The following is a 26,519-nucleotide window of genomic DNA, read 5'->3' on the forward strand; positions in this document are numbered from 1 at the left end:
AGCTCGGTCGTCGAGATCGAATATCTTATCATCACCCTCCCCAGTATTGTTCAGATATTGGGAGCCGTCATTTGCTTCATTCAGATCAACTGGCCTGTTAGGGCTGCGTATGATCTCGAACAGGGCCCCTTCTCCCTCTCTGCCGGTATTGTCCGCCATAGATTTTATTTAACTAATAGAGAAGAAATATAACACAATTTAGTATTCAAATTACAATGCATGGATGCAATCAATAAGGAAAAACTAAATCATATAGTACATAATATGCATCGTGTCGAATAATATATAATCTCGAATACATCACTGGCTAGGTAGCTAATAAAGATCGAATACTATAGAAGAATTTAGGCCACTCGCGGTTCCTGAGGCGCGGGCGGTGGACACCCAAAGACAAGGAACCATCACAGGATCATATCTCCGGTCATCTGCCCAAAGAAGCTGCCAGGTATTGGAGAACCTGACGTCCATAGCAGCCATGTAGCGATGGACATGCTCGTCCTCCTCCCTGACACGACGACGCACCACCTCCGGCGGGGCCGGCTCCCTCTGCACCGAATGTGGCCCACGCGAACGCCACCAAAGGAGATCAGGGTCGACGACGGGACCCGAGGCCGGGTTCTTCACCAAGCGGCGCGCCCCTCCAGGTAGCACCTCCCAGTGCCTGTTGGGGAACGTAGTAATTTCAAAAATTTCCTACGCACACGCAAGATCATGGTGATGCATAGCAACGAGAGGGGAGAGTGTTGTCCACGTACCCTCGTAGACAGAAAGTGGAAGCGTTATCACAACGCGGTTGATGTAGTCGTACGTCTTCACGATCCGACCGATCAAGTACCGAACGTACGGCACCTCCGAGGTTAGCACACGTTCAGCTCGATGACGTCCCTCAAACTCCGATCCAGCCGAGTGTTGAGGGAGAGTTTCGTCAGCACGACGGCGTGGTGACGATGATGATGTTCTACCGGCGCAGGGCTTCGCCTAAGCACCGCTACGATATTATCGAGGTGTAATATGGTGGAGGGGGGCACCGCACACGGCTAAGAGATCAATGGATCAATTGTTGTGTCTATGGGGTGCCCCCTACCCTCGTATATAAAGGAGCAAGAGGAGAGGGCCGGCCAAGGGGAGGTGGCGCGCCCAAGGGGGGAGTCCTACTCCCACCGGGAGTAGGACTCCTCCTTTCCTTGTGGGAGTAGGAGAAGGGAAGGGGGAAGGAGAAAGAAGGAAGGGGGCGCCCCCCCTCCCTAGTGCAATTCGGACTAGCCCATGGGGAGGGGTGCGGCCACCCTTTGGGGTCTTTCTCTCCTTTCCCGTATGGCCCATTAAGGCCCAATACGAATTCCCGTAACTCTCCGGTACTCCGAAAAATACCCGAATCACTCGGAACCTTTCCGAAGTCCGAATATAGTCGTCCAATATATCGATCTTTATGTCTCGACCATTTCGAGACCCCTCGTCATGTCCCCGATCTCATCCGGGACTCCGAACTCCTTCGGTACATCAACATACATAAACTCATAATAAAACTGTCATCGTAACGTTAAGCGTGCGGACCCTACGGGTTCGAGAACTTTGTAGACATGACCGAGACACCTCTCCGGTCAATAACCAATAGCGGAACCTGGATGCTCATATTGGCTCCCACATATTCTACGAAGATCTTTATCGGTCAGACCGCATAACAACATACGTTGTTCCCTTTGTCATCGGTATGTTACTTGCCCGAGATTCGATCGTCGGTATCTCGATACCTAGTTCAATCTCGTTACCGGCAAGTCTCTTTACTCGTTCCGTAATACATCATCCCGCAACTAACTCATTAGTCACAATGCTTGCAAGGCTTATAGTGATGTGCATTACCGAGTGGGCCCAGAGATACCTCTCCGACAATCAGAGTGACAAATCCTAATCTCGAAATACGCCAACCCAACAAGTACCTTTGGAGACACCTGTAGAGCACCTTTATAATCACTCATTTACGTTGTGACGTTTGGTAGCACACAAAGTGTTCCTCCGGTAAACGGGAGTTGCATAATCTCATAGTCATAGGAACATGTATAAGTCATGAAGAAAGCAATAGCAACATACTAAATGATCGGGTGCTAAGCTAACTGAATGGGTCAAGTCAATCACGTCATTCTCCTAATGAGGTGATCCCGTTAATCAAATGAAAACTCATGTCTATGGCTAGGAAACATAACCATCTTTGATTAACGAGCTAGTCAAGTAGAGGCATACTAGTGACACTCTGTTTGTCTATGTATTCACACATGTATTATGTTTCCGGTTAATACAATTCTAGCATGAATAATAAACATTTATCATGATATAAGGAAATATATAATACTTTATTATTGCCTCTAGGGCATATTTCCTTCAGTCTCCCACTTGCACTAGAGTCAATAATCTAGTTCACATCGCCATGTGATTTAACATCAATAATTCACATCACCATGTGATTAACACCCATAGTTCACATCTCTATGTGACCAACACTCAAAGGGTTTACTAGAGTCAATAATCTAGTTCACATCGCTATGTGATTAACACCCAAAGAGTACTAAGGTGTGATCATGTTTTGATTGTGAGATAATTTTAGTCAACGGGTCTGTCACATTCAGATCCGTAGGTATTTTGCAAATTTCTATGTCTACAATGCTCTGCACGGAGCTACTCTAGCTAATTGCTCCCACTTTCAATATGTATCTAGACCGAGACTTAGAGTCATCTAGATTAGTGTCAAAACTTGCATCGACGTAACCCTTTACGACGAACCTTTTGTCACTTCCATAATCGAGAAACATATCCTTATTCCACTAAGGATAATTTTGACCGCTGTCCAGTGATCTACTCCTAGATCACTATTGTACTCCCTTGCCAAAATCAGTGTAGGGTATACAATAGATCTGGTACACAGCATGGCATACTTTATAGAACCTATGGCCGAGGCATAGGGAATGACTTTCATTCTTTTTCTATCTTCTGTCGTGGTCGGGCTTTGAGTCTTACTCAATTTCACACCTCGTAACACAGGCAAGAAACTCTTTCTTTGACTGTTCCATTTTGAACTACTTCAAAATCTTGTTAAGGTATGTACTCATTGGAAAAACTTATCAAGCGTCTTGATCTATCTCTATAGATCTTGATGCTCAATATGTAAGCAGCTTCACCGAGGTCTTTCTTTGAGAAACTCCTTTCAAACACTCCTTTATGCTTTGCAGAATAATTCTACATTATTTCTGATCAACAATATGTCATTCACATATACTTATCAGAAATGCTGTAGTGCTCCCACTTAATTTCTTGTAAATACAGGCTTCATCGCAAGTCTGTATAAAACTATATCCTTTGATCAACTTATCAAAGCGTATATTCCAACTCCGAGATGCTTACACCAGTCCACAGATGGATCGCTGGAGCTTGCATATTTTGTTAGCACCTTTAGGATTGACAAAACCTTCTGGTTGCATCATATACAACTCTTCTTTAATGAATCCATTAAGGAATGCAGTTTTATTTATCCATTTGCCAGATTTCATAAAATGCGGCAATGCTAACATGATTCGGACGGACTTAAGCATCGCTGCGAGTGAGAAAATCTGATCGTATTCAACACTTTGAACTTTGTCAAAAACCTTTTTCCGACAAGTCTAGCTTTGTAGATAGTAACACTACTATCAGCGTCCGTCTTCCTCTTGAAGATCCATTTATTTTTCATGGCTCGTCAATCAAAGTCCATACTTTGTTCTCATACATGGATCCCATCTCAGATTTCCTACGCACACGCATTGGGGAACGTAGTAATCAAAGTCCATTTATTTTTTATGGCTCGTCAATCAAAGTCCATTGGGAAACGTAGTAATTTCAAAAATTTCCTACGCACACGCAAGATCATGGTGATGCATAGCAACGAGAGGGGAGAGTGTTGTCCACGTACCCTCGTAGACTGAAAGCGGAAGCGTTATCACAACGCGGTTGATGTAGTCGTACGTCTTCACGATCCGACCGTTCAAGTACCGAACGTACGACACCTCCGAGTTCAGCACACGTTCAGCTCGATGACGATTCTACGAAGATCTTTATCGGTCAGACCGCATAACAACATACGTTGTTCCCTTTGTCATCGGTATGTTACTTGCCCGAGATTCGATCGTCGGTATCTCGATACCTAGTTCAATCTCGTTACCGGCAAGTCTCTTTACTCGTTCTGTAATACATCATCCCGCAACTAACTCATTAGTCACAATGCTTGCAAGGCTTATAGTGATGTGCATTACCGAGTGGGCCCAGAGATACCTCTCCGACAATCGGAGTGACAAATCCTAATCTCGAAATACGCCAACCCAACAAGTACCTTTGGAGACACCTGTAGAGCACCTTTATAATCACCCATTTACGTTGTGACGTTTGGTAGCACACAAAGTGTTCCTCCGGTAAACGGGAGTTGCATAATCTCATAGTCATAGGAACATGTATAAGTCATGAAGAAAGCAATAGCAACATACTAAATGATCGGGTGCTAAGCTACTGAATGGGTCAAGTCAATCACGTCATTCTCCTAATGAGGTGATCCCGTTAATCAAATGACAACTCATGTCTATGGCTAGGAAACATAACCATCTTTGATTAACGAGCTAGTCAAGTAGAGGCATACTAGTGACACTCTGTTTGTCTATGTATTCACACATGTATTATGTTTCCGGTTAATACAATTCTAGCATGAATAATAAACATTTATCATGATATAAGGAAATATATAATACTTTATTATTGCCTCTAGGGCATATTTCCTTCAGTGCCAGCCCGGCGGAGCCCAATCCCGGACATGGGTCAGCCGGACGTCGTCGCGAACGGGTCGACGGCGAGGATGCGGGCCGGGCATCGTCGAGAACAAATACTATATGCCCGCAAAAAGTAACATTTTTTAAATGATTGGATTGTGATAACTAAAATTCTATATGCAAATTCTAACAATTTTACGTTAATCTAATTCATCTAACTAAAACTATTCTAAAATTTCTAACATTTCTATATATATAACTAACATTTCTAATATTTCTATAACTAAAAAACAGAAAAATTGCTAACATTTCTATAAATATTTCTATAACTTAAAAACAGAAAAATTTATAACATTTCTATAACATTTCTAATATTTCTATAACTAAAAAACAGAAAAATTTCTAACATTTCTATAAATATTTCTATAACTAAAAAACAGAAAAATTTCTAACATTTCTATAATATTTCTATAACTAAAAAACAGAAAATTTTCTAACTTTTCTATAACTATTTCTATAACTAAAAACATAAAAATTACTAACAATTTTACAACTAATTAACAATGTGTGTGTGTGTGGACATGGCGGCCGGGGCAGGCACTCACCGGTTAGGCGAGGCGACGGGGGGCGGCGACGGGGACGGCGACGGGCGGCGATGACGCGGATGGCGACGATGGGGATGGGGACGGGGCGGCGACGGGGGCGTCGACGGGGCGGCGATGGGGGCGTCGACGGGGGCATCGACGAGGGGTGGCGACGGGGGCAGCGATGGGGGCGGCGACGGGGGGCGGCGGGCGACGGGGCAGAGGAGAAGAAGCAGATGAAAACTGATGAAATTTGTAAGTGCTGCTTATATAGGATGGGCCTTTAGTACCGGTTGGAGCCACCAACCGGTACTAAAGGTCAAATTTGGCCCGCCCAAGCGGCGGGAAGCGCACACCTTTAGTACCGTGTGGTGGCACCAACCGGTACTAAAGACCCCCCTTTAGTACCGGTTGGAGCCACGACCCGGTACTAAAGGGGTGCGGTGGCGCAGGTGCGGTGCGGGCAGGTTTAGTCCCACCTCGCTAGCCGAAAGGCGCCCGCACCTGCTTATAAGCCCCGCCGCGGCAGCTGTCTCGAGCTCCTCTCTATTGCAGGCCTTCTGGGCCTATCTGTTCTGTGCTGCCCGGTGGGCCTATTGGGCCTTTGCGGGCCTGCATCCTGGCCCAACAACAGGTTGGGTTTCTAGTCGTATGCAGGCCGCTTTGGCCCAATAGGCGGGCTTTTTTATTTTCTTTTTTTTTTTGCTTTATTTATTTTTGTTTTATTTATTTTTGAGTTGTTTTTTGCTGTATTTAGAGTTTCTTTGTGAATATTTTTGCTTTAGGTACAAAAAATTACAAACTTTCTATTAGTGCCGGTAGTTTACAAATTTGAATAGTTTACATTTTGAATTATTTGAAATTTGTGTGAATCACTAGTTTGTGAATAACTTAACTTTGAAAATAGATTTTTCAGTGATTCTTTTTTCTTATGTTTAATATTAGTGTGTTTTATCATTATATTCAATTTGGTAATGCTTAGGTTATTTAAAAAATGAAATGCCTTTGTAACGGATGAGTTTTCGTCCGAAACCCTAATACTTCGAAAGAGATTGTCCATTTTGTACACGAAGTGCATCCAGTTTATGCGGTAACACTCTCTACTTTTTTGCACATGCTATCTGGGTGAAATTATGATATCATGCCAACTTTCAACCTTTTCTGAGTTCATTTGAAATGCTTTTCAATTTCAGGGTCATTTAGCTGAAAAAATCAGTAAATGCATGAAAGAATTTGTTTGCACATAAAATTTCTACGCGTTTCAAATGCCAAAACACATAACTACCCTAACTATTACAGAGATTCCCTCCTGGGTGTGAAACACAGAAGAAAGTGATCATAGTGAAGCCGATCACATCCGAGATCTTTGGGTGTGAAACTTTTTCTTCGCGTGTATCCCTTTGCGCCGTAGCCATGGAAAATCTTCATCATTTAACTGGATGCTCGTGTCAATATTCACTGTGAATGGAGCAATTTCATCAAACTTTTCATAATCTTCTAACATGTCTATCTTGTCATCCACTCCCACAATGTTTCTCTTCCCAGAAAGAACTATGTGGCGCTTTGGCTCATCGTATGATGCATTCGCTTCCTTATCTTTTTTTTTCTTGGCTTGGTAGACATATCCTTCACATAGAAAACCTGTGCCACATCATTAGCTAGGACGAATGGTTCGTCTGCATACGCAAGATTGTTGAGATCCACTGTTGTCATTCCATACTGCGGGTCTTCCGTTACCCCGCCTCGTGTCATATTGACCCATTTGCACCGAAACAAAGGGACCTTCAAACCACGTCCATAGTCAAGTTCCCATATCTCCTCTATGTAACCATAATATGTTTCCTTTCCCGTCTTGGTCGTTGCATCAAAGCGTACACCACTGTTTCGGTTGGTGCTCTTCTTATATTGGGCGATCGTGTAAAATGTATTACCATTTATCTCGTACCCTTTGAAAGTCATTATATTCAAAGATGGTAACTGGGACAGCGAGTACATGTCATCTTCAATAGAGGCGTCATGCATGGTACGTGTCTGCAACCAGCCGGCGAAACTCCTGGTTTGTTCACGTGTAATCCAGTCATCAGACCGCTCCGGGTGTTTGGAGCATAGAAGATTCTTGTGTTCGTCCATATACGGAGCCCCCAAGGCGGAATTCTGTAGAACTGTGTAGTGTGCTTCAGTGAGCGAATGTCCGTCCATACATATTATTTGATTCCCTCCTAGCATGCCTTTTCCATCAGTCTGCCCTTATGCTGCGATTCAGAAACACCAATCGGCTTAAGGTCAGGAATAAAGTCAATACAAAACTCAATGATCTCCTCATTTTCATGGCCCTTGGAGATGCTTCCTTCTGGCCTAGCACGGTTATGAACATATTTCTTTAAGACTCCCATGAACCTCTCAAAGGGGAACATATTGTGTAGAAATACAGGACCCAAAACGTTAATCTCTTCGCATAGGTGAACTAGGACGTGCGTCATGATGTTGAAGAAGGATGGTGGGAACACCAACTCGAAACTGACAAGACATTGCACCAAATCATTCTCTAACCTTGGTATGATTTCTGAATAGATTACCTTCTGAGAGATTGCATTGAGGAATGCACATAGCTTCACAATGGCTAATCGAACGTTATCCGGTAGAAGCCCCCTCAATGCAACCGGAAGCAGTTGCGTCATAATCACGTGGCAGTCATGAGACAGGTTCTGAAACTTTTTCTCTGCCATGTTTATTATTCCCTTTATATTTGACGAGAAGCCAGACGGTACCTTAATACTGAGCAGGCATTCAAAGAAGATTTCCTTCTCTTCTTTGGTAAGAGCGTAGCTGGCATGACCCTGATGTATGCCGTCTTTTCCATGCATACGTTGTTGGTCCTCCCGTGCCTCAGGTGTATCTTTTGTCTTCCCATACACGCCCAAGAAGCCAAGCAGGGTCACGCAAAGATTCTTCGTCACGAGCATCACGTCGATTGCAGAGCGGACCTCTAGGCCTTTCCAATAGGGCAGGTCCCAAAATATAGATTTCTTCTTCCACATGGGTGCGCGTCCGTCATCGCCATTCGGAACAGGTTGTCCGCCAGGACCCTTTCCAAAGACTACCTTCAAATCCTTGACCATATCATGTACATCAGCACCAGTACGGTGGCGAGGCTTCGTCTGGTGATCTGCCTCACCTTTGAAATGCTTGCCTTTCTTTCTTACGGGATGCCTGCTCGGAAGAAGTTGACGATGTCCCAGGTACACATTCTTCCTACAATTGTCCAAATATATACTGTCGGTATCATCCAAACAGTGCGTGCATGCGCGGTATCCCTTGTTTGTCTGTCCTGAAAGGTTACTGAGAGCAGGCCAATCATTGATGGTCACGAACAGCAAGGCCTTTAGGTCAAATTCTTCCCCCATGTGCTCATCCCACGCACGTACACCTATTCCATTCCACAGCTGTAAGAGTACTTCAACTAATGGCCTTAGGTACACATCAATGTCGTTGCCGGGTTGCTTAGGGCCTTGGATGAGCACTGGCATCATAATAAACTTCCGCTTCATGCACAACCAAGGAGGAAGGTTATACAAACATAGAGTCACAGGCCAGGTGCTACGGTTGCTGCTCTGCTCCCCAAAAGGATTAATGCCATCTGCACTTAGACCAAATCATACGTTCCTTGCGTCATCTGCAAACTCCTTCCCGTACTTTCTCTTGATTTTTCTCCACTGCGACCCGTCAGCGGGTACTCTCAACTTTCCGTCTTTCTTACGGTCTTCTCTGTGCCATCGCATCGCCTTGGCATGCTCTTTGTTTTGGAACAAACGTTTCAACTGTGGTATTATAGGAGCATACCACATCACCTTGGCAGGAATCTTCTTCCTGGGGCGCTCGCCCTCGACATCACCAGGGTCATTGCGCCTGATCTTATAGCGCAATGCACCGCATACCGGGCAAGCGTTCAAATCCTCGTACTCGCCGCGGTAGAGGATGCAGTCATTAGGGCATGCATCTATCTTCTGCACCTCTAACCCTAGAGGGCAGACAGCCTTCTTTGCTTCGTACGTACTCTCGGGCAATTCGTTGTCCTTTGGAAGCATATTCTTTATAATTACCAGCAACTTTCCAAATCCCTTGTCAGATACACCATTATCTGCCTTCCATTGCAGCAATTCCAGTGTGGTGCCCAACTTTTTCTTGTCAGCTTCGCAATTCGGGTACAACAATTTCTTGTGATCCTCTAACATGCGCTGCAACTTCTTCTTCTCCAAATCACTTGCGCAGTTTCTCTTTGCATCGACAATGGTCCGACCTAGATCACCAGCAGGCTCATCTGATGCCTCTTCTTCAGCTTCTTCCCGCATTGCCGGCTCAGCTTCTTCCCCCATTGTTGTATCATCGTATTCAGGGAACCCATGGTCAGGATAGCTGTCGTCGTCCTCTTCTTCTTCATTGTCTTCCATCATAACCCCTCTTTCTCCGTGCTTGGTCCAAACATTATAGTGGGGCATGAAACCGGACTTAAACAGGTGGACGTGAATGGTTCTTGACGTAGAGTAATTGTGATCATTCTTACAGACTAAACATGGAAAAGGCATAAAACCATCCGCCCGCTTGTTTTCCTCAGCCGCATGCAGAAAAGTTTGCACACCATTAATGAACTCGGGAGAGCATCGGTCATGGTACATCCATTGTCGGCTCATCTTCATTACACAACACCGAAAGGACCAAATTAATACAAGTTCATACATAAAGTTCATACAAGACTTAAATGCAACAAACAAATAACTCTCTAACTAAAGAATTTAAATGCAACAACAAATGCGATCAAGATCGCAACTAAGGTAACAATTGATCCAACAGCATAATGATACCAAGCCTCACTATCAATGGCATATCTTCTAATCTTTCTAATCTTCAAGCGCATTTTCTCTATCTTGATCTTGTGATCATCGACGACATCGGCAACATGCAACTCCAATTCCATCTTCTCCCCCTCAATTCTTTTCAATTTTTCTTTCAAATACTCGTTTTCTCTTTCAACTAAATTTAACCTCTCGACAATAGGGTCGGTTGGAATTTCCGGTTCACAAACCTCCTAGACAAAAATATCTATGTCAACTTGATGGGCATAATTTGTCATAAACACGAAATGCAACAACTAGTTTAAAAGAGAATATACCACATCCGAATCATAACAAGGACGAGGGCCGACGGGGACGGATATGAAAACCATGGCACTATGTATAACAAACAACGTACGGGTAAGATAATTATACGAGTAACTATATATCCAAATCACACAAACATCAATTTAGTAATGTAAAACATTCATGAACAAGAGGCTCACTACAAGGTGGTGCCGGCGACGGAATGGTGCGGGCGATCGACTGTGGTTACGACGGAGATTTAGAAGGCACTAAGTAAACCACACCTACATATGCAAACTAAGTGTTATTTTTGACCTTAAATTGCATATAAATCAAATACTAGCACATATATTTCCTCCCAAATTACTAAACTCATAAATTAAACACTATACAAAGCATTGCAAGAGCTAATCTAGCAATGAGAGATGAAAGAACAAAGTTGCTAACCTTTGTGATCATTTAAATGGATGGGGGCCTTCAAATTTTGACAAATTTTGGGCAAAATGTGTGATGAGCTCGAGAGGAAGAGGGGAAGAACAGAGAGGAGAGGGGAAAGGGGAAGAACAGAGCGAGCTCGGGTGGACGAAGGGTTTATGTAGGACGACCTTTAGCACCGGTTCGTGCCACGAACCGGTACTAAAGGTGCTGGAGGGGCCCCGGACTGACAACATTCTGCCACCACTCACTTTAGTACCGGTCCGTGGCACGAACCGGTGCTAAAGGTTGGCCACAAACAGGTACTAATGAAAGCGGCCGGCTAGCCGTTGGAACCGGCACTAATGTACACATTAGTGCGGGCTCAAAAGCAAACCGGCACTAATGTGTTTGACATTTGACCCTTTTTCTGCTAGTGCCATGACCCTATCCTTTTCTGCTGCTGCATGCCCTTCTGCGCGTTCGCGCTTTTCTTGCAATTCCACTTGACCGCCTCTATCTCTCGGTCTAGGATGGTGGTTACTATACACGGCAATGGTTCTTGCTTGATTGCTACTGCCGGCGTCGCGGCATCCCTGTAGATAGAGTGACCGGGACCGGCCCGAGGTGCGGACAAATCGGCGAGCAGTGTCCTGACCTCGAGACAGAGAGAAAGGTATGCGGTAGCCGAGAAGCGTCAGGCGAAGCGGTGGAACTGTTTGCTTGCTTTGGCTGTTGAATGAGCGAGCGAACTCGGTATCTCAAGATGCCGGGTTGTTGGGACCTGGCCGAGCTGGAACACGACGCGGTTCCCGCCATGCCCACTCCTGCCACGGCGGTGGCGGTGGCAGCGTCGACCGCGGCGGTGGTGTCGCCGCTGAGCATGCTGAAGCGGCCGCGCCCGGGGGGGCGCGTGATAGCGGGGCACTGTCCGTCGTGCCCGGTGGACGGCTGCAAGGCCGACCTGAGCAACTGCCGTGACTACTACCTGCGGCACAAGGTCTGCCAGGCGCACTCCAAGACGCCCCTCGCCGTCGTCGCCGGCCGCGAGATGCGCTTCTGCCAGAAGTGCAGCAGGTAACGATCATGCTAGATAAATATAAGTACTGCTCTTTTTTGTTTCCATCAAATTTGTATTGCTTATATAAGTACTGCTTATGGTGAGAAGTGAAAAATCAGATTTTTTATTTTTAGAAAAGGAGGATTATCTCGGGCCTCTCCATCATTACCATGCACACAACCGTATATCTCTATCTATTATACAATTATTAAAACAAAAGTAAAAAAACACCACATGCATCCACGTAGATAAAATTAAACGATCCATAGATTTAGATTACAATATCTAAAAGGTACATATAACAATATTATGTACTCCCTTCGATCCATATTATTTGTCTTAGATTTGTTTAATATGAATTTATCAAATAATAAAACATTTCTAGATACATCCCATATCTAGCCAAGCAATATGGATTGAAGGGAGTATACTTCTTATCATCAGAAACATATCAAGCACAACCTCAAAAAACACGTTCGTCTCAACCAACAAGCCAACTGTATCACGTCCAATAAAAGGGCCAATCAAGTGAACCAATTTGTATAGGAGGATACTGGTATCCAGCCCATCAAACTTTAAGTTCTAGACTTGACATTCTCGTATTTTTCTAAATTTAATTCACGCCTTCCAGCGATATGAGTTCAGTGGGAGAAGACGTTCCGGTCGACTATAAAAACGTCTATAGCGATTTCGCCAATTTCAGGATGATGTGTCAGCTCAATCCCTGAAAGGTGCTCATAGGAGTAGGATGCACGTGCATGTGTTCATAAGGATGAGCATCTGTGCGTGTATATGAATGTCGGCATCTCTGTTAAAAGAAAGCCAATCAACATCCCCTAAAAGGAAAACAGAATACGTAAACAATTCCATATGGAAACACGTGTTCCTTTCTTTTATGGTGAACTAGCTAGTTGCCCGTGCCTTGAAAGGGGGCAATACATATTCCAGTAGTATAACATCAATCATGTATATCTACAGCCATAGCTCAATGTAAACAATTCTAGCTAAAACTCACGACTTTTAGTAGGTATGAATCACATTTGGATAACACACCACGATTTATGGCCTTATACATAAGAGATTCGGTGAGTTTATGGCATAGATTGATTGATTATTTGGTTTCCACGAGTTTATAACCTTTCCATAGGTGAATTGATTGATTACCACAATTGCCATATTTGAGATTTTTGGGAGTTTATGGCCTTACCATATGTGAATTCATTGATTACCGTAATTACCATATTTAGGATACGTTGGGTTATCACGGGCAGACGAAAAAAACCAGTAAGAAAGAAAAACTGGTGGAAGGGGGAGGAAAATCGATGAGGGTGGGGGTTCTCGTACGTGGTGGGGTGGATGAAAGGTAGGACGCCATAAGAGAGGAGAGGGAACGTTATATATCTTTTAGGTAGTACTAGGTGTCTGCCCGTGCCTTGCTACGGGAGCCAAAAAAAATATGTTTGATCTTTGGCAAACCAACTTGTGTCACCTGCCTAGTGTCTTACCTTCGTTAAGTTCGATCTTCAAAGGTGCTTAGGCATACCCATTCCTCTGAAACTGGGCTCTAGTTTCCGAGGGGAATTGCGGATTTGCTACAGCTTTGCGTCCACTACTGGAATTTTCCTCTTTGCCGAATGTTAGGCTCTTTGCGAGTGTGCTATGTCGGGCACTCGGCAAAAACGCGAAACTCGGCAAACAGGCACTTTGCCGAGTGTCATGGACAAAACGCTCGGTAAAACAATAGAACTCGGCAAATAGGGCTTTGCCGAGTGCTACACTCGGCAAAAGGGGGTCTTTACCGAGTGTCACGCTCGGCAAAAGGGGGTCTTCACTAAACTCCATGGTTTTGGCTGTAGAGGTTGCATACGACCTCGGATGAAGATGGTCCAAAAATCAAAGTTGTTCATTTTGACGAGACAAAAAACTTCCATGTTGAGAACTTTTTCATTTTAGGCCATATTAATTACACTTTTTGGCATGCCAAATATTAATATAGTCTCAAATGACCAAGGTGGTGGCCATATTCATTGCATAGTTTATTATAATGTTCCCAAATTAGACACATTTGTGCATCTTAACATTATAAACAATCTTGCCAAATAGAGTTTCGATGTTTTTGTACAAAAATAATAATTTTCATTTTCGAAGTGTAAAAAATGGGTGTTTTTTGTGAAGCAAGTACAAAAATCAGGGTGCAAAATGGCACCACTCCAATTATGAAAGTAAGTAGACCATATTTTATGGACAATTCCCAAGTTTCGTATCTTTTCTAGTTTTCTATCTACTTTTGCACATTTAAATGACTTCATGGCAATTTCCCGAAAGTAATTCAAAGTTGAACTGCAAGTGTGTGATAGCTCATTCATAAAAATTAGCAAAAAAAAATTAGGTACACAAGTAGTCATTTGTGACGCCCCCGATTCAATCGTACACTAATCATACACGCAAACGTGTACGATCAAGATCAGGAACTCACGGGAAGATATCACAACACAACTCTAAAAATAAAATAAGTCATACAAGCATCATAATACAAGCCAGGGGCCTCGAGAGCTCGAATACAAGTGCTCGATCATAGACGAGTCAGCGGAAGCAACAATATCTGAGTACAGACATAAGTTAAACAAGTTGCCTTAAGAAGGCTAGCACAAACTGGGATACGGATCGAAAGAGGCGCAGGCCTCCTACCTGGGATCCTCCTAAACTACTCCTGGTCGTCGTCAGCGGCCTGCACGTAGTATTAGGCACCTCCAGTGTAGTAAGAGTCGTCGTCGACGGTGGCGTATGGCTCCTGGGCTCCAGCATCTGGTTGCAACAACCAGGTAGAATGGAAAGGGGGAAAAGAGGGAAAAAGGCAACCGTGAGTACTCATCCAAAGTACTCGCAAGCAAGGATCTACACTACATATGCATGGGTATTTGTGTAAAGGGGCTATATCGGTGGACTGAACTACAGAATGCTAGAATAAGAGGGGGATAGCTAGTCCTGTCGAAGACTACGCTTCTGGCAGCCTCCATCTTGCAGCATGTAGAAAAGAGTAGATGGTAAGTTCACCAAGTAGCATCGCATAGCATAATCCTACCCGGCGATCCTCCCCTCGTTGCCCTGTGTGAGAGCGATCACCGGGTTGTATCTGGCACTTGGAAGGGTGTGTTTTATTAAGTATCCGGTTCTAGTTGTCATAAGGTCAAGGTACAACTCCAAGTCGTCCTGTTACCGAAGATCACGGCTATTCGAATAGATAAACTTCCCTGCAGGGGTGCACCACATAACCCAACACGCTCGATCCCATTTGGCCGGACACACTTTCCTGGGTCATGCCCGGCCTCGGAAGATCAACACATCGCAGCCATACCTAGGCACAACTGAGAGGTCAGCACGCCGGTCTAAATCCTATGGCGCAGGGGTCTGGGCCCATCGCCCATTGCACACCTGCACGTTGCGAACGCGGTCGGAAGCAGACCTAGCCTAGCATGCGTTCTAGTCCAATCCGGTGCACGCCGCTCAGTCGCTGATGTCACGAAGGCTTCGGCTGATACCACGACGTCGAGTGCCCATAACTGTTCCCGCGTAGTTGGTTAGTGCGTATAGGCCAGTGGCTAGACTCAGATCAAATACCAAGATCTCGCTAAGCGTGTTAATTGAAGTATCCGCGAACGCCGACCAGGGCCAGGCCCACCTCTCACCCAGGTGGTCTAAACCTGCCCTGTCGCTCCGCCACAAAGTAACAGTCGGGGGCCGTCGGGAACCCAGGCCCACCTCTACCGGGATGGAGCCACCTGCCCCTTCAGCCCCCATCTCCGAACAGTATCATAAGTAATGTAACCGTATAAAGTATATAGCATATGCCCGAGATCACCTCCCGAAGTGAGCACGGCCCAGTAGTATAGCATGGCAGAGGGACAAGAGTGTAGGGCCACTGATGGAACACTAGCATCCTATACTAAGCAGTAGGATAGCAGGTAAGGGTAACAACTATAGCAACAATGACAGGCTATGCAGCAGAATAGGATTAACCGAAAGCAGTAACATGTTACACTACTCTAATGCAAGCAATAGAGAGGGAATAGGCGATATCTGGTGATCAAGGGGGGGCTTGCCTGGTTGCTCTGGCAAGGAGGGGTCGCCAACAACGTAGTCGAACTCGGTGGCATCAGCAACGGTCTCGGGGTCTATCGGAGAAGAAGAGGGGGGAAGAAACAGTAAATACGGAGCAACAAAGCATCACACAACATAACGAGGTAATATGCGGAGCTAGGTATGCCCTAACGCGGTATTAGGTGATACCGGCGAAGGGGGGAAACATCCGGGAAAGTATTCCCGGCGTTTCGCGTTTTCGGACAGACGGACCGGAGGGGAAAAGTTGTGACTTTGTTATGCTAGGGATGTGTGGCGGACGAACGGGCTGCGTATCCGGATTCATCTCATCGTTCTGAGCAACTTTCATGTACAAAGTTTTTCCATCCGAGCTACGGTTTATTTTATATTAATTTTTAAAGTTTTAAATCATTTTCTAGAATTAACAGAATTAATTTAATACTAAAATACATTTCTGACGTCAGCATGACGTCAGCACGACGTCAGCAGTCAACCAGTCAGTTCACTGGGTCAAACTGACGCGTGGGTCCTACTGTCATTGACTAAGACTAATTAAACAGGTTAATTAGTTTCATTAGTAATTAGGTCAACCTAACTAAGATTAATTAAGTTAATTAATTCGTTAATTAATTAATTAATTAATATGTTATTAGTTATTCATTTATTCTTTTTTTAATCTTTTTTTATAAAACAGAGGCGTGGGGCCCCCTAGTTAGTGGCTATGGGGGAGGCTAACGGGCGCTGGGCACCGGGCACCCGGGCGGGCGGCGCAGGACGGGGTGAGCGGAGACGGACGGGAGCCGCGGCGGCGCGTGTGCTAGGAGAGCGGCTGTGGGCGGACGTGCGCGGGCTTGGCCGCGAGCAGCAGGCGGCTGCGAGCGCGCGAAGACACGCGTAGCCGACAGACGGCGGCTGCAGCGGGGCGAAGTGGGGGAGGTGGTGCGCGGTCAGGGTGCAAGGGGCGATGGGAAACGGCGGGCCGAGCTTGGCTTCGGCCAAGGCGGCCATGGGCAAGGACGAGGGGAGCCAGGCGCGCCCTCGGGCGACAGTAGGCATGGGCGGCGTGGGGCGTCCGTGGCCAGGCGGGCTTGAGCAGCGGCAGGAGCAGCGATGGCGGCTGTGGGCAAGCGCGAGGGAGCAGCAGCAGGTCCACGGCGGCGCGTGGTCGCGGCCAGCGACGTGCGCGAGCGGACGATGGGAAGGGCGCGGTGATGGGCACGGGGAGCACGGTCGGGGACGGTGCCGTGGCGTGCACGGGACAGGGAAGAGAGGAGAGGGCGTGGCCCTGACCGTACGATGCAGGGGTACAGGCGGCGAGGCTCGGTGATGCGAGTCAGAGAGGAGGACGAGGACGACGTTCCGGCGACGGTAGGCGACGGCGATCCGGGGAAGGGAACGGCTCGATCCGCACGAGGCAGGGGTCCCGAGCTCTGATGCGTCTATGTAGTCGACGAAGACGGCGGAGGCGGTGCTCCCGGCACAGTCTGAGGCGGCGGGGTGGACGTCGGGCGCGAGACGACGGGGTCGGGGCACCGTTGCCCCGATCCAGAAAGGTGGGGGGGAGCGGGGAACGAGAGGAGTGGGGGCGAGTGAGGGGATTTGCTAGGGTTAGGTGGGTTGGGGAGGCCATATGGCCAGGGAGACCGGGGTGATGGGCCGGCCTAGTGGGCGGCTGGTTGAGCCATGGCCCGGGGAAGAGAGGGGGGGGTTTATTTTGTTTTGTTTTTTGTTCATTTTTCTATCTGTTTTATTTATTTTAGTTAGCAAACCGTTTTACAAAAGTATAACCCCAGCTCCTAAATTAGCAAAATAACATAGGCCATTTCCTCAAAAAACTTGGTGACCAAATGAATTAGTTTAATATTTGTTTAGTAATTAAAAGCATTTAAATAATTGTTTTGCCGCGGTTTTTATCCACTATCGTGCATTTAAATATTTTATAAAGACTTGGTTTATTCACCAATATTACTTATGAATTACTTGGCACATCCCGAACATTATAGTTTTAATATTTGAAAACCTTTATGGTGACTTGATTTTGAATTCGAATTTGAGTCGGTTTCGAACCTACGTGAGTTTAACAACAGTAATCGTGGTGACATGGCATTATTAGCGGAGGGTTACTGTGTTGGAAATATGCCCTAGAGGCAATAATAAATGGTTATTATTATATTTTCTTGTTCATGATAATTGTCTATTGTTCATGCTATAATTGTGTTATCCGGAAATCGTAATACATGTGTGAATACATAGACCACAACGTGTCCCTAGTAAGCCTCTAGTTGACTAGCTCGTTGATCAACAGATAGTCATGGTTTCCTGACTATGGACATTGGATGTCATTGATAACGGGATCACATCATTAGGACAATGATGTGATGGACAAGACCCAATCCTAAGCATAGCACAAAAGGTCGTGTAGTTCGTTTGCTAGAGCTTTTCCATGTCAAGTATCATTTGCTTAGACCATGAGATCGTGCAACTCCTGGATGCCGTAGGAGTGCTTTGGGTGTGCCAAACGTCACAACGTAACTGGGTGACTATAAAGGTGCACTACGGGTATCTCCGAAAGTGTCTGTTGGGTTGGCACGGATCGAGACTGGGATTTGTCACTCCGTATGACGGAGAGGTATCTCTGGGCCCACTCGGTAATGCATCATCATAATGAGCTCAATGTGACTAAGGAGTTAGCCACGGGATCATGCATTACGGTACGAGTAAAGTGACTTGCCGGTAACGAGATTGAACAAGGTATTGGGATACCGACGATCGAATCTCGGGCAAGTAACATACCGATTGACAAAGGGAATTGTATACGGGATTGATTGAATCCTCGACATCGTGGTTCATCCGATGAGATCATCATGGAACATGTAGGAGCCAACATGGGTATCCAGATCCCGCTGTTGGTTATTGACCGGAGAGGCGTCTCGGTCATGTCTGCATGTCTCCCGAACCCGTAGGGTCTACACACTTAAGGTTCGGTGACGCTAGGGTTGTAGAGATATTAGTATGCGGAAACCCGAAAGTTGTTCGGAGTCCCGGATGAGATCCCGGACGTCACGAGGAGCTCCGGAATGGTCCGGAGGTGAAGAATTATATATAGGAAGTCCAGTTTCGGCCACCGGGAAAGTTTCGGGGGTTATCGGTATTGTACCGGGACCACCGGAAGGGTCCCGGGGGTCCACCGGGTGGGGCCACCTATCCCGGAGGGCCCCATGGGCTGAAGTGGGAAGGGAACCAGCCCTTAGTGGGCTGGGGCGCCCCCCCTTGGGCCTCCCCCTGCGCCTAGGGTTGGAAACCCTGGGCGTGGGGGGCGCCCCACTTGGCTTGGGGGGGAAGCCACCCCCCCTTCCCCCTTTGCCGCCGCCCCCCCTTGGAGATCTGATCTCCCAGGGCCGGCGCCCCCCCCCCCCAGGGGTCCTATAAATAGTGGGGGGGAGGGCAGCAGCACCACAGCCCCTGGCGCCTCCCTCTCCCCCTGCAACACCTCTCCCTCTCGCAGAAGCTTGGCGAAGCCCTGCCGAGATCCCGCTACTTCCACCACCACGCCGTCGTGCTGCTGGATCTCCATCAACCTCTCCTTCCCCCTTGCTGGATCAAGAAGGAGGAGACGTTGCTGCTCCGTACGTGTGTTGAACGCGGAGGTGCCGTCCGTTCGGCACTCGGTCATCGGTGATTTGGATCACGGCGAGTACGACTCCATCAACCCCGTTCATTGGAACGGTTCCGCTCGCGATCTACAAGGGTATGTAGATTCACTCCTTTCCCCTCGTTGCTAGTATACTCCATAGATGGATCTTGGTGATGCGTAGGAAATTTTAAAATTCTGCTACGATCCCCAACAGTGGCATCATGAGCCAGGCCTATGCGTAGTTACTATGCACGAGTAGAACATAAAGCAGTTGTGCGCGTAGATGTTGTCAATTTTCTTGCCACTACTAGTCTTATCTTGTTTCGGCGGTATTGTGGGATGAAGCGGCCCGGACCGACCTTACACGTACGCTTACGTGAGACAGGTTCCACCGACTGACATGCACTAGTTGCATAAGGTGGCTAGCGGGTGTCTGTCTCTCCCACTTTAGTCGGAACGGATTCGATGAAAAGGGTCCTTATGAAGGGTAAATAGAAATTGGCATATCACGTTGTGGTTTTACGTAGGTAAGAAACGTTCTTGCTAGAAACCTATACAAGCCACGTAAAAACTTGCAACAACAATTAGAGGACGTCTAACTTGTTTTTGCAGCATGTGCCTTGTGATGTGATATGGCCAGAAGATGTGATGAATGATATATGTGATGTATGAGATTGATCATATTCTTGTAATAGGAATCACGACTTGCATGTCGATGAGTATGACAATCGGCAGGAGCCATAGGAGTTGTCTTTATTTTTTGTATGACCTGCGTGTCATTGAATAACGCCATGTAAATTACTTTACTTTATTGCTAAACGCGTTAGCCATAGAAGTAGAAGTAATCGTTGGCGTGACAACTTCATGAAGACACGATGATGGAGATCATGATGATGGAGATCATGGTTTCATGCCGGTGACGAAGATGATCATGGTGCCCCGAAGATGGAGATCAAAGGAGCAAAATGATATTGGCCATATCATGTCACTATTTGATTGCATGTGATGTTTATCATGTTTTGCATCTTATTTGCTTAGAACGACGGTAGTAAGTAAGATGATCCCTTACAATAATTTCAAGAAAGTGTTCCCCCTAACTGTGCACCGTTGCGAAGGTTCGTTGTTTCGAAGCACCATGTGATGATCAGGTGTGATAGATTCTAACGTTCGCATACAACGGGTGTTGACGAGCCTAGCATGTACAGACATGGCCTCGGAACACACGCAATACACTTAGGTTGACTTGACGAGCCTAGCATGTACAGACATGGCCTCGTAACACGGAAGACCGAAAGGTCGAGCATGAGTCGTATAGAAGATACGATCAACATGGAGATGTTCACCGATCTTGACTAGTCTGTCTCACGTGATGATCGGACACGGCCTAGTTAACTCGGATCATGTTTCACTTAGATGACTAGAGGGATGTCTATCTGAGTGGGAGTTCATTGAATAATTTGATTAGATGAACTTAATTATCATGAACTTAGTCTAAAATCTTTACAATATGTCTTGTAGATCAAATGGCCCACGTTTCCCTCAACTTCAACGCGTTCCTAGAGAAAACCAAGCTGAAAGATGATGGCAGCAACTATACGGACTGGGTCCGGAACCTGAGGATCATCCTCATAGCTGCCAAGAAAGATTATGTCCTAGAAGCACCGCTAGGTGATGCACCCATCCCAGAGAACCAAGACGTTATGAACGCTTGGCAATCACGTGCTGATGATTACTCCCTCGTTCAGTGCGGCATGCTTTACAGCTTAGAACCGGGGCTCCAAAAGCGTTTTGAGAAACATGGAGCATACGAAATGTTCGAAGAGCTGAAAATGGTTTTCCAAGCTCATGCCCGGGTCGAGAGATATGAAGTCTCCGACAAGTTCTTCAGCTGTAAAATGGAGGAAAATAGTTTTGTTAGTGAGCACATACTCAGAATGTCTGGGTTACACAACCGCTTGTCTCAGCTGGGAGTTAATCTCCCGGATGACGCGGTCATTGACAGAATCCTTCAGTCGCTTCTACCAAGCTACAAGAGCTTTGTGATGAACTTCAATATGCAAGGGATGGAAAAGACCATTCCCGAGGTATATTCAATGCTGAAATCAGCAGAGGTGGAGATCAGAAAAGAACATCAAGTGTTGATGGTGAATAAAACCACTAAGTTCAAGAAAGGCAAGGGTAAGAAGAACTTCAAGAAAGACGGCAAGGGAGTTGCCGCGCCCGGTAAGCCAGTTGCCGGGAAGAAGCCAAGGAATGGACCCAAGCCTGAGACTGAGTACTTTTATTGCAAGGGAAGTGGTCACTGGAAGCGGAACCGCCCCAAATACTTAGCGGACAAGAAGGCCGGCAACACCAAAGGTATATGTGATATACATGTAATTGATGTGTACCTTACCAGTACTCGTAGTAGCTCCTGGGTATTTGATACTGGTGCGGTTGCTCATATTTGGAACTCAAAACAGGAGCTGCGGAATAAGCGGAGACTGGCGAAGGACGAGGTGAAGATGCGCGTCGGGAATGGTTCCAAGGTCGATGTGATTGCCGTCGGCACGCTACCTCTGCATTTACCTACGGGATTAGTTTTAAACCTCAATAATTGTTATTTAGTGCCAGCTTTGAGCATGAACATTGTATCTGGATCTCGTTTAATGCGGGATGGCTACTCATTTAAATCCGAGAATAATGGTTGTTCTATTTATATGAGAGATATGTTTTATGGTCATGCCCCGCTGGTCAATGGTTTATTCTTGATGAATCTCGAACGTGATGTTAGACATATTCATAGTGTGAATACCAAAAGATGTAAAGTTGATAACGATAGTCCCACATACTTGTGGCACTGCCGCCTTGGTCACATTGGTGTCAAACGCATGAAGAAGCTCCATGCAGATGGACTTTTGGAGTCTCTTGATTACGAATCATTTGACACGTGCGAACCATGCCTCATGGGTAAGATGACCAAGACTCCGTTCTCCGGAACAATGGAGCGAGCAACCAACTTATTGGAAATCATACATACTGATGTGTGCGGTCCAATGAGTGTTGAGGCTCGCGGTGGCTATCGTTATGTTCTCACTCTCACTGATGACTTAAGTAGATATGGGTATGTCTACCTAATGAAACACAAGTCTGAAACCTTTGAAAAGTTCAAGGAATTTCAGAATGAGGTTGAGAATCAACGTGACAGAAAAATAAATTCTTACGATCAGATCGTGGTGGAGAATATTTAAGTCACGAATTTGGCACACACTTAAGGAAATGTGGAATCGTTTCACAACTCACGCCGCCTGGAACACCTCAGCGAAACGGTGTGTCCGAACGTCGTAATCGCACTCTATTGGATATGGTGCGATCTATGATGTCTCTTACCGATCTACCGCTCTCATTTTGGGGCTATGCTTTAGAGACTGCCGCATTCACTTTAAATAGGGCTCCGTCGAAATCCGTTGAGACGATACCGTATGAATTATGGTTTGGAAAGAAACCTAAGCTGTCGTTTCTAAAAGTTTGGGGATACGATGCTTATGTCAAGAAACTTCAACCTGAAAAGCTCGAACCCAAGTCAGAAAAATGCGTCTTCATAGGATACCCTAAGGAAACCATTGGGTATACCTTCTACCTCAGATCCGAAGGCAAGATCTTTTTTGCCAAGAACGGGTCCTTTCTGGAGAAAGAGTTTCTCTCGAAAGAATTGAGTGGGAGGAAAGTGGAACTTGATGAGGTGATAGTCACCCCTTCCGAACCGGAAAGTAGCGCAGCGCGGGAAGATGTTCCTGTGGTGCCTGCACCGACTAGGGAGGAAGTTAATGATGATGATCATGAAGCTTCGGATCAAGTTACTGCTGAACTTAGTAGGTCCACAAGGACACGTTCCGCACCAGAGTGGTACGGCAACCCTGTCCTGGAAATCATGTTGTTAGACAACGGTGAACCTTCGAACTATGAAGAAGCGATGGCGGGCCCGGATTCCAACAAATGGCTTGAAGCCATGCAATCCGAGATAGGATCCATGTATGAAAACGAAGTATGGACTTTGACTGACTTGCCCGATGATCAGCGAGCCATAGAAAATAAATGGATCTTTAAGAAGAAGACAGACGCGGATGGTAATGTGACCATCTATAAAGCTCGACTTGTCGCTAAGGGTTATCGACAAGTTCAAGGGGTTGACTACGATGAGACTTTCTCACCCGTGGCGAAGCTGAAGTCCGTCCGAATCATGTTAGCAATTGCCACATTCTATGATTATGAGATATGGCAAATGGACGTCGAAACGGCATTCCTTAACGGCTTTCTTAAGGAAGAATTGTATATGATGCAGCCGGAAGGTTTTGTCGATCCTAAGAATGCTAACAAGGTATGCAAGCTCCAGCGCTCCATTTATGGGCTGGTGCAAGCATCTCGGAGTTGGAACATTCGTTTTGATGAGATGATCAAAGCGTTTGGGTTTACACAGACTTATGGAGAAGCCTGTGTTTACAAGAAAGTGAGTGGGAGCTCTGTAGCATTTCTCGTATTATATGTGGATGGCATACTATTGATGGGAAATGATATAGAATTCTTGGAAAGTATAAAGGCCTATTTGAATAAGTGTTCTTCAATGAAGGACCTTGGAGAAGCTGCTTATATATTAGGCATCAAGATCTATAGAGATAGATCAAGACGCCTCATTGGTCTTTCACAGAGTACGTACCTTGACAAGATATTGAAGAAGTTCAATATGGATCAGTCCAAGAAGGGGTTCTTGCCTGTATTGCAAGGTGTGCAATTGAGCACGGCTCAATGCCCGACCACGACAGAAGATAGAGAAAAGATGAGTGTCATCCCCTATGCCTCGGCCATAGGGTCTATTATGTATGCCATGCTGTGTACCAGACCTGATGTAAACCTTGCCATAAGTTTGGTAGGAAGGTACCAAAGTAAACCCGGCATGGAACACTGGACAGGGGTCAAGAATATCCTGAAGTACCTGAAGAGGACTAAGGATATGTTTCTCGTTTATGGAGGTGACGAAGAGCTCGTGGTAAAGGGTTACGTCGACGCTAGCTTCGACACAGATCTGGATGACTCGGAAGTCACAAACCGGATACGTGTATATTTTGAATGGAGGGGCAGTAAGCTGGTGCAGTTGCAAGCAAAGCGTCGTGGCGGGATCTACTTGTGAAGCGGAGTATATGGCGGCCTCAGAGGCAGCACAAGAAGCAATCTGGATAAAGGAGTTCATTACAGACCTAGGGGTGATTCCCAATGCGTCGGGCCCGATGACTCTCTTCTGTGACAACACTGGAGCTATTGCCCTTGCCAAGGAGCCCAGATTTCACAGGAAGACCAGGCATATCAAGCGTCGCTTCAACTCCATTCGTGAAAGTGTTCAAAATGGAGACATAGATATTTGTAAAGTACATACGGACCTGAATGTAGCAGATCCGTTGACTAAACCTCTCCCTAGAGCAAAACATGATCAACACCAGAACTCTATGGGTGTTCGATTCATCACAATGTAACTAGATTATTGACTGTAGTGCAAGTGGGAGACTGTTCGAAATATGCCCTAGAGGCAATAATAAATGGTTATTATTATATTTCCTTGTTCATGATAATTGTCTATTGTTCATGCTATAATTGTGTTATCCGGAAATCGTAATACATGTGTGAATACATAGACCACAACGTGTCCCTAGTAAGCCTCTAGTTGACTAGCTCGTTGATCAACAGATAGTCATGGTTTCCTGACTATGGACATTGGATGTCATTGATAACGGGATCACATCATTAGGAGAATGATGTGATGGACAAGACCCAATCCTAAGCATAGCACAAAAGGTCGTGTAGTTCGTTTGCTAGAGCTTTTCCATGTCAAGTATCATTTGCTTAGACCATGAGATCGTGCAACTCCTGGATGCCGTAGGAGTGCTTTGGGTGTGCCAAACGTCACAACGTAACTGGGTGACTATAAAGGTGCACTACGGGTATCTCCGAAAGTGTCTGTTGGGTTGGCACGGATCGAGACTGGGATTTGTCACTCCGTATGACGGAGAGGTATCTCTGGGCCCACTCGGTAATGCATCATCATAATGAGCTCAATGTGACTAAGGAGTTAGCCACGGGATCATGCATTACGGTACGAGTAAAGTGACTTGCCGGTAACGAGATTGAACAAGGTATTGGGATACCGACGATCGAATCTCGGGCAAGTAACATACCGATTGACAAAGGGAATTGTATACGGGATTGATTGAATCCTCGACATCGTGGTTCATCCGATGAGATCATCATGGAACATGTAGGAGCCAACATGGGTATCCAGATCCCGCTGTTGGTTATTGACCGGAGAGGCGTCTCGGTCATGTCTGCATGTCTCCCGAACCCGTAGGGTCTACACACTTAAGGTTCGGTGACGCTAGGGTTGTAGAGATATTAGTATGCGGAAACCCGAAAGTTGTTCGGAGTCCCTGATGAGATCCCGGACGTCACGAGGAGCTCCGGAATGGTCCGGAGGTGAAGAATTATATATAGGAAGTCCAGTTTCGGCCACCGGGAAAGTTTCGGGGGTTATCGGTATTGTACCGGGACCACCGGAAGGGTCCCGGGGGTCCACCGGGTGGGGCCACCTATCCCGGAGGGCCCCATGGGCTGAAGTGGGAAGGGAACCAGCCCTTAGTGGGCTGGGGCGCCCCCCCTTGGGCCTCCCCCTGCGCCTAGGGTTGGAAACCCTGGGCGTGGGGGGCGCCCCACTTGGCTTGGGGGGGAAGCCACCCCCCTTTCCCCCTTTGCCGCCGCCCCCCCTTGGAGATCTGATCTCCCAGGGCCGGC

General features: G+C 46.2%; 1 protein-coding gene across 1 annotated transcript in view; it reads left to right on the forward strand.

The window, feature by feature from the left end:
* LOC109779380 (uncharacterized) overlaps positions 1 to 26,519 on the forward strand; it is a 123,715-nt gene that overhangs the window by 42,512 nt on the left and 54,684 nt on the right. The window contains exons 5-6 of the mRNA XM_020337994.2: positions 11,447 to 11,590; positions 11,681 to 11,991. Of these exons, the coding sequence (XP_020193583.2) occupies positions 11,447 to 11,590; positions 11,681 to 11,991 (455 nt within the window). The remainder of the gene's footprint in view (positions 1 to 11,446; positions 11,591 to 11,680; positions 11,992 to 26,519) is intronic.

The sequence above is a fragment of the Aegilops tauschii genome, chromosome 4 (assembly GCF_002575655.3).
Source record: "Aegilops tauschii subsp. strangulata cultivar AL8/78 chromosome 4, Aet v6.0, whole genome shotgun sequence".
Classification (NCBI taxonomy): Eukaryota; Viridiplantae; Streptophyta; class Magnoliopsida; order Poales; family Poaceae; genus Aegilops; species Aegilops tauschii.